The following is a 12,247-nucleotide window of genomic DNA, read 5'->3' on the forward strand; positions in this document are numbered from 1 at the left end:
TACTCTGTCCCAATAGTAATACAATAAAACAGTAGCTCAGACAAGAACTGTGACATTTTTCCAAATGTGACTAGATCCCAAGCCAGGAAGGGGAAGGAGAAGGAAGGAGACTGTGGCTGAGGAGAGAGCTGATATGTGGAGGAGAGAAAAGGTGCTCGCAGGAACATGGGCTAAGAAGCGCCAGCAAATGAGAAAACCAAAAGGCGTTCAATCGCAACACCTCCCAGCAGGACAAGATCACACTGCTGCTAAGAAAGGAAACCTCAGTCCCTTTGTGGACCTCCTGACTTAACTAGGCCAGTTAACACCCTGTAGCCTGTCCAGTGCTGTCACCAAAGCTGAGGATCCCTTCTAGATCCTTTGAGATCTTGCCTCCTGCTTCCTCGTTTCTCAGGAATAGGTTCTCAGTTGTTCTCTTCCCTGACATTAGCTCCTAAAATGTCACCTCAACCCTTCCCAACCCCACCTAGCGATTGTTACTACTATCTACCTACAGCGAAGGCCTCAGTCAAACACCAAAGTCGGGAGTGCACCTGATGGTGTCTCAGGGCGCAACAAGGTTGCTGGCATATCCAGGATTTACATATACTGGGCTGAGAAACCCAGAGCACATTTAATGGTAACTTGGTAGAGGTCTCTTGACCATTCTAACCCAAGTCCAGACTGTGTCCCAGAGTGAAAGTCCCTACCGCTTGAGGGCAGAGTCAGTATTTGACCATCCTAAACTCTCCGCCGACAAAATTAGTCCAGAACTCTTCAATTTAGCCTCAGGCAGAGTCTTAGAACAAGGGCAAAAAGCCACATTCTTTGCCAAAACATCATATGATTCTCATCTGTAGCTCAGTTGCTAATATTGTTTCCCTCTGAAGCCCTTTCAGCTGGACCCCCACAGCCCACATTTCTCTTCACACTACTGTCTTTCCAAGCTTCTACTAGGATGGGCCGCCACTTACAACCACTTCTCTAATCCAAAGTCCCAACATATTCCACATTCCTCTAAAAACAGCATGGCCAGGCCTGTCACAGCAACACCTCATTCCCTGGAACCAACGTTTGTCTTAGTTACCGTTCTGTTGCTGTGAAGAGACACCATGAGCAAGGCAACTTAGAGAACAAAGGGCTTATCACGCTTGCAAGTTTCAGAGGGTGAATCCATAATGACCATCACAGTCAGGAATATGGCAGCAGGTAGGCGAGGCATGGCACTGGAGCAGCAACCGAGAGCTTACATCTCATCCACAGGTTGGAGAGAGAGACAGAAATACAGAGACACAGGCATGCGCACGCGCGCGCACACACACACACACAGATAGAGACAGAGAGTTAACTGGAAATGGTATGTGCTTTTAAGACTTCAAAGCCCACCCCCAGTGACACTTTCCTAACAAGGCCACACCTTCTAATCCTTCCTACACAGTCCAGCAACTGTAGGCCAAGCACTCAAATATATGAGCCTATTGGGGCCATTCTCATTTGGACCACCACAAGAGTGATGGACCATCTGTACTGAAACGGAAGCTGATAGACACTTATTGATAGAACATACTGTTCCTGCCTAGGTACGAAAGGAAATTATTTCTGGGAGACTTTAGATTAGATTTAAAAGAACAAACAAGCATTCATTCTATTGATACCCAACAACACTCTGGAGAAAGGATCAGGAATGATGGGCACATGGCTAGGGTCCACTGCTGAACTTCACATCAGATCTGACCAAAGAGGGAGACCCAGGTGGGAGGTTAAGGGAGTTCTCCAACCATCTGACCTGTGTGCTTCAATGTAATGAGACAGAAAAGGAACCGTCCCAGGCAGGACAGAGGTTACAAGACGCCTATGGGGACAGATGAGATCGTAAACTTGACCCTCCGCTCATTCTCCTACTGGGATAATTTTGCAAAGAGAAGATAATATTTTAGAATAGTTTTTTAGCACTTAAATGGTCTGAAACATTAAAACCTATATTGAAGAAAGGTTTTGAATTAATTATTAAAGGCAGAATAAGAGTTGAGCTGGCTTTCATGCCAAGAGTTTAGGAAGGCCATTAAAGAATGATATACAGTCTAGGGGACAGGAGAGAAAGCTCAGTTGGTAAAGCACTTGTGTTGCAACTACAAAGGACCTACATTTGAACCCCAGAACCCACACACAAAAAAAGCTAAGCATAGCGCTGCATGTTTGTCTTACCAATATTGGGGAGGCAAAGATGGGTGGATTCTTGGGGTTCACTGGCAAGCCAGCCTATCTTAATCTGTGCATTCCAGATCAATGAGGGACCCTATCTCTATAAACAAGGTGGGCAGCATATAAGAAATAACATGAGGTTAGCCTCTGCCCACCCCATGCACACATGTGTACATGTATTTGCACAAACATACACACAAAGAAATTCAGCCTGGATGCTCCCCTAATATACATGCACCTAGTCTCACTTTCAGTTTTAGAGTCCTGCTGGTCAATCGTATATATTTTGCCCTTCTGCCACCCCCTTACATCTATACCTACATGTACTAGCCGAACTATGGCTGTCCTAGCTCAGCCGAAACTCTTGCCATTTTGTGATTCCCCCTGTAGAATTTGGTGTAATTCTGGATTCTGCATCTGGAAAAATGCCAAGTGCACAAACCTCTCATCTGCTTTCACAGAAGGAAGCGACTCATGTGGCGGTGTGATTTCAAGTCTCTCAGGCTCCTTCTCCAGTCCTTGGTATCCTACTAACTACCCCACTGACACGGAGTGTGTCTGGGAGATACACGTGGCGGAGAATTTCAACATAGAGCTGACAATCCCCAGCCTGAAGTAAGCAGCTTTGCCTTTCTCTACTCTAACAGCAGACTAGATTGCAATCTGTGATTTCCCAGGAGGAATGGCTTTCTCGGGGGGTATCCTTGCCCTATTAGGTGACCACTGATAGTTTTTGTTGTGGGTGTCCCAGTATCCCATTCACATCAACACTCAGCCACCGAGAGATGGAGCTCTTGCTGGGTGGTCCAAACCTAACGACCCCAACCTTGCTCCAGCACACATAAATTTCTCCCTCCAGATCTGGTCCTCCTCATTCTCGTTGTCTGATCATCCTTTCTCAGAAACTATGTAAAGTAAGTCTAGTTGCTTTTCCCTTCAAGAATTTCTATCAGGACCCTACTAGGAATTTTTTCCCAAAAAGTAAAGGGTTTTATTAATTTTACCCATCAAGTACCTTGTGCTCCCTACTTCTTCCTCCACCATCATGTATTTGAAAACACTTAATCTTATTTTAATGTATACGTTTATGTGTATACATTTTATATACCAGACATATAGTCGTTCCTTGGTGTTCACTGATTGGTTCCAAGATCTTCCTCAGCTACCACAGAAATCTCTTCTATAAATGCTATGTATAAGTTATATGATATAAATCTCATATAAAATATTACAATATTTTATAATATACAATATATACTTTTATAATACAATATTAAAATATGTTTTATATAATATAAAAATCTCTTATATAAAATATTATAGTACTTGGTCTATAAAGTGAGTCCAGGACAGTCAAGGCTACCTGGAGAAACCCTGTCTCAAAAAGTTATATATATATGTATGTATATATATATATATATATATATATATATATATATAATTGTATTTGGATGTAATCTTTGTACATTTTTCTGTGTTCTTTAATTCATCTCAAATTACTTATAACATCCAAGAAATGCAATGAAAATGTGGGACAAATCATTGTTATACTGTATTGTTTCCCAAACAGTGACAGGAAGAAGCCTACACATGTTCAGCCCAAAGGTTTATGTAAAATATTTTTGAGTCATACTTAGTTGAATCCTCAGATGCTAAAGGCCAACTGTAAATACATGCATATATTCATATAGGTTGCTTCTTAATGAAAAAAAACCTTTTTAGATACTATAAAACCATATTTCTATACTGTAACATCAGGGTCATCTTTTTTTTTAAATTTGTCTCTCAGTACGTCCCAGACCTCTGCACTGCTTTCTACCTGTGTTCGTTAGCCACAGCAGTCAGCCATCTGAGCACCAACTACCCTTAAAGGTGTAAAAAGTGTGGGCAGTGAAGTAGAGCATGCCACACTCTTTCTATTCCAAGAAGACGTAACCCCCCAAACCTCCTATAATCTACATATTTATTTCACATAAAATCCTCCTATAGTTTTAGAGTACACTGATTATGGAGTTGTTTACTATATTGCCAGAATGAGGAGAAAGTGAATGATTTTGGCAGTTGATGGTTTTAAAGTCTAAACATATTATTGTTTACGTCTTGCTTCTTGGGCTATAAAATTTTTATTAGTTACAAAGGGCTTCTCAACTAGAGGTGATTAGAATACTTGCCTCCAAGATATTTCCCTAGGTATGGGGTCACTTTTAAGTATCATAATTGGGGGATACTGCCATCCAAAAGGTGAGCGCCATGGCTGCTAAATGTCCTTAGATGATCTAGACAATTACCTCTACGTCTCCCAGGAAGGGTTTTCTAGTGCCGTTGTGAGCTCAGCTGTGAGATTAAGACTAAGAAACTTTGCCTTATGCCGAGGATTGTTTGTTTCCCTTTTGCAGTTCCAACAGAACTTTGCTTCATATTTAAGTGGTAAAGTTATGTCTATATATGGTGGCTGGAGAGATAGCTCAGTCAGTAAAGTGCTTGCCTGGCAAGCAAGAGGGTCTGAGTTCAATCCTCAGAACCCACATGAAAGTGCTGAGTATGGCCACATACATGCTGGTAACCCCATGGCTGGGGAGATGGAGCCAGACAGCTGCCCAGTGGCTGGCCAACCTATCCTGGAGGTCCAGGCCAGTGAGAGACCATCTCTCAAAAGAGATAAATGGTGTTTCTGAGTTATACCATATTTAAAGTTCATTCTCACTATCCATTCCTGCCTTCAAAAGTAATTTCTCAGATTGAAAAAAATGGGCAAACTGAGGCACAGTGATATTTTTAGTTGATTTGGTATACTAGGATTCATGAGTCAGGTGACTAATTAGAACTGGCTCAGAAAAAAAATAATAAAAATAAAATAAAATAAAAAGAGCTGGCTCAGGAGTTGCACTAAGGAGCTGCAGAGGAAAGTCTTCCTAGCCACAACAGTAAAATGAGAAGAATGTTCACTTGGCTGCAGCTGTAGAAGAGCCTCATTTGGTCCATCCTAGTGGCAAGCCCCTTGCTATGCAATTATGTTGACTACTTCTGGTTAATCTTGAATCTCTTTCTTTAATACAAAATAGGCACTTGTTTGTTTGTTTATCTATTATTATTGAGCCACTGGGGACTGAACCCAAGCTTCAAGCTGGCCATAGTGCAAACACTACACCACTGAGCTTGTAGTCTCAGCTCCAACACGGTCATTTACAAAAAGTAACTCAAGTCCAGCTAGTTATGTTGTAAATCGCAGTTAAGGTCCCTCTGGAGCTTCCTTGGCTCCTCTGCACAGGAATGTCTTAGACACGGCCTCTATTTCCATTCAATACCTGTTACTGCTACTCTGTTGTACCTTACACATAAATTGTATCACTAGTTTTTTTCCATTAAAATGGGTTATTTTATAGTTGGGCACATGGCTTTAAAGCCCACACTTGGTAGACAGTGATTGGCCAATCTCTATGTCCAGGGTAGCCTGGTCTAGATACTGAGTTCCAGGACAGACAAGGCTACTTAGAAAGACCCTGTCTCAAAAACAAAACCAAACAAAAATGGTTTTAGGTGTTTGGTTTTTACCTCATTGGGATAGATGTACAATGTCAGATTTTAAAGTCTAGTACTGAATCTGTGTGTAAAGTGTGCCGATTGGGTGTGAGGATATACATATATCTGTGTGCTTGCAATGCGTATTTATAATGGCGACACAGATGGTTACTTGTTCAGAAGTTATCTATCTATCTATCTATCTATCTATCTATCTATCTATCTATCTATCTATCTATCTAGTTACGTACTATGTCATATTTATATTAGATAGACACTGGTGTGTTTTCCATATATAGCCATTGCTCCCGCTCTGTGTGGGCTCCTGTCTAAGACTGAGCTCACAGTGCTAAACAAAATAAATAAGGCCTCTAATGCGGTAAGTTTACATTCCAGATGGAAAGACAAACAGTACCGAAACAAACCATTAACTCGGTGGAAACTTTCTGATAGTGAGAAGTTGGTGTGTGCTAGGAAGTCAAAGCAATCAATACCTGTAAAACTAGGCTGGGGTCAAGGCAGAAGGAGACAGCATGTGGGATGCTTGCCACGCCGCCCTCATCCAGGTTAAAGAAAAAGTGGGCAGTTTGGGACCTTCATGAGACGAGCCTCCACTAGGCCTTTTATACTGTGTCATTATCCTGTCTCGGGGTTTTCATGGGCCTTTTATTCCATAAGACACTGACCACTACGCACAGCAAGGCTTGAATTAAAGGGTCAGAGACATTAAAGAGATATTTTGGGTAAAAAGGAAGAGGGTCAGAGAGACTAAAAGCTAGGCTTCCAGATGGAGGCCACCGAAAGAGAGCAGATGAGAATGGGAAGTCTGACAGATCAGGAGGGAGAAGTGGAGGGAGGGTCAGGTTCAGGGGGCTCATCCTTAGAGGTGGAATAATGAGAGGGGATGGGAGGAAGAAGCTGTTAGAGTTGGCTTGGGGAGACTAACACTGTCTTTCTTCCTTCAGACTGGAGGACATCTATGGGTGCCCTTATGACTTTGTCGAAGTGTTTGATGGACATCAAGTTGCCTCACTCTCCATGGGCAAAGTCTGTGCTGGGGCAGAACTCACATTCCTCTCCTCTTCAAACTTCCTGACAGTGGTGTTTAAAAGTGACGCTATGATCACCAACACAGGCTTCTATGCGTTGTACAACACCGTTCAGCAAGATGAAAGGCAAAATGGTGGGTATCCTGACACCCACCTTGCAGGAAGTACATCTGGAGGTGACTTGTCCCATTTAGAGAGAAGATGCCTTTAAAACCTGACCTGAATCATATCACACTGAATGTGTCCACCTCTGCTCCTGAGTAGCATCCATATTTACAGTCTTAGCCCTTACCCCTGCTCTGCTGCCCAAAAGTCGCTGTCTCCCACTAAAGCACGTAGGAACATATATGACTGTGGTCTCCTGTCTCACACAGTGTGCATGCCGATAGAGAATCCCACTGAGACCTTCCCTCCCCAAAGGAAGGACAAGTGATGTGAAAGATTATTCTGGAACTGTCACAAAGTATATATAACTGTCAGTCTACTTCCTTCCGACTTGGTTAAACATACGCCACCCAGAACCTGGACCTCTCGGGTCCTGCAGCGGGAAGCAGGAGCATCCCAGAGCTCTCGGATGCTTGATGTAATTTATCCTCCAGCTGGGATACTTTCAAGAGCTTAAGAGACTCTGAAATACTGGGCTGGGAGATGATTCCGTGGATCAAAAACCCCGAGTTTGGGAGGCAGAGACAGGAGAATTCCCAGATGTTCACAAGCCTGCTAGACTGGTGGGAACTGGATGCAGGGGTGAGGAAGAGATGAGTCTCAAACAAGGCAAGGACCAACTACCAAGGCTGTCTTCTGACCGCCACACATGTGGCCACACTCACACAAACTTACATACATACATGCATAGAGCGATTCTAATTAACAGGCATTAATAAAACAGCAGTCATAAAACAAGACTATTTTATCTCTAAGTAGATAAATATCTCTAAAAGAAAACTATTTTTATCTCAGATCACGGGGCCACTCCTATGGTCCAACATGAAGAACAATTTTTTCGACATACAGATGATCCTAGACTATGAGGACAATGCCACATCCCAAGCACCTATTTTTCCATTTCCAGGTATGGCCTTGAGACTGGTGAATGGCAGCCACAGGTGTGAGGGCCGAGTCGAGATCTCCTACAACGGTACCTGGGGCACGGTGTGTGATGACAGCTGGGACCTGGCAGATGCCCAGGTGGTGTGCCAGCAGCTGGGCTGCGGAAAGGCTGTGGCAGCCCCGGCTGGGAGCCACTTTGATAAAGGCGTGGGCCGCGTTGTGCTGGACGATGTGCAGTGCATGGGGGACGAAGCCAAGGTTTGGCAATGCACACACCGCGGATGGTTCTCCCACAACTGTGGGCACCATGAGGACGCCAGCGTGGTCTGTTCAGGTGAGGGGCATGGCTTGAGTCACGTGTCCGGGAGAGAACCTTGCCAACCCCCAGCCACTGGGAAAGAAGGTGTCAATACCAGCAGGCAAGCAGTCAGCAATGAGCGCTGGGCTTTGAGCCAATTTTTAAGTCAGTTTGCTTAGGAGTTAGTTTTCTATTTTAGATTCTGGCATCCGTAAAGTGCTTAAAGTCTTACCTGGAAACTAGCAATTACATAAGTGGTTAGTATTATCAGATATCACATACCATGGCATGCCTGGGTGCTAGTAACAATCCAATGCCCACCGAGTGTTCTGTGAATGCCAGACTGTGTTCTACAACCAGAGCATCTGAATTCTCCTTAACCTCCAAGGCTTCTGATGAAATAGAGACTACAGCATCTGTATTCAACTGATAAGCCTCCCAAGGGCATATCCAACACCACATGCGGGGCCACGTTCTCTAAGTATTGCCTGGCTGAGGTCCTGGGCCAGAGGCCCAGCTCATCTGTCACAGAGGCTCTGCTGGCATAGTGACTGGCCAAAATCGAACAGGAACCATGCCCATGCTGCACCCGGACGCCAGGGCATCGTGTGACCCCTCCCTCTAGCTCACTATCTCTTCACTAGCCAGGATGAGTTTTAATTCTGCTTTCCCAGATGACCCAGAGCGCGTCTGGTTCTGAACAAAGTGCCTGCTTTTTCTCTTTTTCTGGAGAGTCATGCGGCTGCCTCATTTAGTCTGTCTTTTACTGTCACATCTGTCTTTGAATAGGTATTGATAAGACACCAAGCGGCGGACCGGCAGGTACTGTCTGTCAATACATTTGGTCAGTTGCCAGGGCCTCCATGGGCGGGAATCCCAGGCAGCGTTCTAGCTCTGAGGCTGGAGAGAACCGCCCGCTTAGATGCTCTCTTTCTAATTAACAAAAGCAGTAATGCCCGTGACGGATGGCAACGCGGTGGGGGTGAACTGCTGCAGAGGGCGGGAAGATGAGAGGGAGAAAGGGAAGTTTCAGATTCCCCGGGGTTGAAATCTCTCGGCTGCTGGTTCGGCAGAGACGGTACCAGGTGCTGGCAGGGATGAGAGTATGGAGAGATTCCAGATAGAGCGAGGAACTAGAAGTTCCAGGGATGCATGCTGTGGGCCCCGGCCATACTTGCGAGGTGCAAATGCGCATGCTCCCTAAGAGTCAGGGCCATCTCTGTTCACTGGGCACGGGGGAGTGATTGCTTCAGTAGTCTTCAGTATTTTAAGAAAAAAATAAATATGGATACAAATTCTTGGCCATGACCTTTTTCCTTTTTTTTTTTTTTCTGTGCATTTTCAGACTCCGCTGGTGACATCATGACAGGTACTGCAGCTTTGCAGAAGCTCTTCTTGAATGTGCTCCTCTTTCTAGTTTAACTCATCCTGTATCTGGTGGATGACATTTCTTCTTTTAATATGTCAGAAGCTGCCGCACAGGGAGTCTATAGATAATCCCACACCAAGCGCAAGAGTTCCAGTTATGCTATCTGGATAATTAAGCTTGGTCTTGAGGTCAGCTCCAACTTGTATATAATTATTTAAAAGATGAGCCTTAGCACATTAAAACTTTAAATAACTCATTTTGAGCAGATAGCCATTTTGAATTGAGCAGCTGCAAGCCGGAGTTGTTTGGGGCTTCACCAAGAGGGCAGGCTTTGATAGGGCAAACTTGGAGGTAAGACAAATGTCTGCTTGGTGAAAGGGTGCCAGCATTTTCCTTTGGATCACTAAAGTTGGACGTTCCTAGTTAGGGGTGAGTTGGCAGTTTCTAATTGGTGATGACAATTTCTACTGAGTTGATTTTGGTTTGTTTATGTAGGAGCTAAGCTCCTAGATGAGTTGAATACCCTCCCATTATTATTTCTTTTAATAAAGTCAGTTTTGGATCCTCAATATTCCTAATGCTGAGACCTTCTAATAGAGTTCCTCATGACTCCCTGTAACTTTGCTACTGTTATGAACTGCAATAAATATCTGATGTGCAGGATACCTGATGCGCGGCCACCTTTGGGGGGGTCTTGACCTATAAGTTGAAAAGCATTGCCCTAGTGTGAGCTGTTCTACAGCACAGCATAGGAAGAAAGGCTATCTTGGTTAGTATTGTCTTTGTGTCTTCACCCCATTGGGTTTGCACAAGTAAACCTACCTGTGCACCCGAGTTCACACAGCCTGTTTAGTTCTAGATGCCATCATTTCTCAAAGTGAATGATCTTCATCTGTCGAAGTCGGTGCTGATGCGGGCATGTAGCTCAGATGGAAGAGTGCTCATCCAGCACATAGGAAGCCCTGGTTCAGTCACTAGCATTGCATGATGGTACATGCCTATAATCCCAGCTCTCAGGACGTGAGGGCTGGATGATCTCAGGAGTTGAAGGTCGTCTCCAGCTATATAGTCAGCCTGAGCTACTCTAGCCCTGTTTCAAAAAAAGTGTTTCCCCTTGCCACCACCCTCTGGCTGGAGGCGTGGCTCATCCTTTAAGAGTACTTGTAGTTCTTGCGAAGGACCTGAGTTCAATTCTCAATACCTGTATTAGACATCTCACAACTGCCTTTAACTTCAGTTCCAAGGGACCCAATGTGCTCTTCCATCCTCCAAAGGCACACACACACTTCATCAAAAAAAGTAACTTTTCCTTTCTTTTTATGGTTTTCCAAGGCAGGGTTTCTCTGTGTAGCTCTAGCTGTCCTAGAACTAGCTCCGTAGACTAGGCTGGCCTTGAACTCACAGAGACCCGTCAGCCTCTGCCTCCCAAGTGCTGGGATTAAAGGCTGCACCACCACTGCCAGGCTTCCCTACTTTTTGGTGGTATTGTTGTTTTTCTTCAGACTCTTCAGCTCATACTACCAGCCTCACGTTTGAGATCCTGTCCTCAGCCTTGCCGGTGCTGGGTTTAGAGGTGTGCGCCCCAAACACTCAGCTTGTTTTCTTTACTTCTGCTTTCTTGCATCTCCTCTTGACATTGAAGAAAAAAAAAAAAGCAAAAAGCATTAGACATCATTGTCTCCTCATGGGATTTCCTTCCTTTTTTACAGACGAAAATTTCCATTGCGGTGGTTTGCTCACAAATAGTTCAGGCTCCTTCTCCAGCCCTTGGTATCCTAAAAAATATCCCACAAATGTGGTATGTGTCTGGGACATACAAGTGGACACCAGCGCTCACATCAGACTCTCCTTTGAAGTGGTCAAGTGAGTAAATATTTTCTGCATATATAATATCATTACTTGGCTATGTATACATCAGGTGTGCTGCCTCTTTGTTGGGCATAATAGCATTGTTGCATACATGGATTCGTAACGGCTGAAATTTCATGCACAAGACCTGCACGAAATGAAGCCAGCCAAAATGCCAGCATGGATAATGAAGGGTTCCCGAAGAACCCATCCCTGTCTGAGGAATTATTGGCAGTTGATAGCTACTGGGAAAGAGAGAGACATTTTTCTTCAGGGATGCAGGCACTGAGAGGCTACCCATGCCCCGGTAGATGGTCCCATATCCATTCACACACAGAAAGCACTGAATGGATTCAGTGGGTAGAAAATTCATTTTAAAAAATGGGCGTGGTGGCATAGGCCTTTAATCCCAGCACTCCACAAACAAAGACAGGCGGTCTCAGTGAGTTCAAGGCCAGCCAGGTCTACACTGTGAGACCTGTCTCAAAATAAACCAATAGGTAAAAATAAATAAACATTAGAAACAGAGAGCATGTGAACATGGGAGGAAAAGTTGAGGGGAGGGAAGCCAGGGAAGGAATCAGAAAGGAAGGAATTGTGGAGGTCTGGATGCCCACAGCACATGCATATATAAATTACATAAACTACGGAAGACCTATAATTCTCCTTAGCCTGCCTAATAATATTGATCAAATCTTAAGTTCACAAATCTCAGAAATGTAAGTCCTGTGAGTACAAGAAGAGGCATGCAACTCTCATATGATGACAATAGGTTGGGCTTAATCTAGTTGTCCATCAGCAGAGTATCCACTAAGCAGATTTCTGGTACAACCACATGTTACTGTCACAGACTAAGCGACTATTTCTACAGAATGAGAAGCAAGAAAACAGGGGGTAACTGTCAAATCTGCCACCATTCACATGAAAACTATG

The 12,247-nt window shown here is 44.2% G+C and overlaps 1 protein-coding gene across 1 annotated transcript in view; it reads left to right on the top strand.

The window, feature by feature from the left end:
• LOC110563202 (deleted in malignant brain tumors 1 protein-like) overlaps nt 1-12,247 on the top strand; it is a 110,941-nt gene that overhangs the window by 55,653 nt on the left and 43,041 nt on the right. Inside the window, exons 23-27 of the mRNA XM_060376193.1 lie at nt 2,643-2,796; nt 6,666-6,883; nt 7,822-8,133; nt 8,887-8,919; nt 11,176-11,329. Coding sequence (XP_060232176.1) covers nt 2,643-2,796; nt 6,666-6,883; nt 7,822-8,133; nt 8,887-8,919; nt 11,176-11,329 — 871 coding nt within the window. The remainder of the gene's footprint in view (nt 1-2,642; nt 2,797-6,665; nt 6,884-7,821; nt 8,134-8,886; nt 8,920-11,175; nt 11,330-12,247) is intronic.

The sequence above is a fragment of the Meriones unguiculatus genome, chromosome 1 (genome assembly GCF_030254825.1).
Source record: "Meriones unguiculatus strain TT.TT164.6M chromosome 1, Bangor_MerUng_6.1, whole genome shotgun sequence".
Taxonomy (NCBI): Eukaryota; Metazoa; Chordata; class Mammalia; order Rodentia; family Muridae; genus Meriones; species Meriones unguiculatus.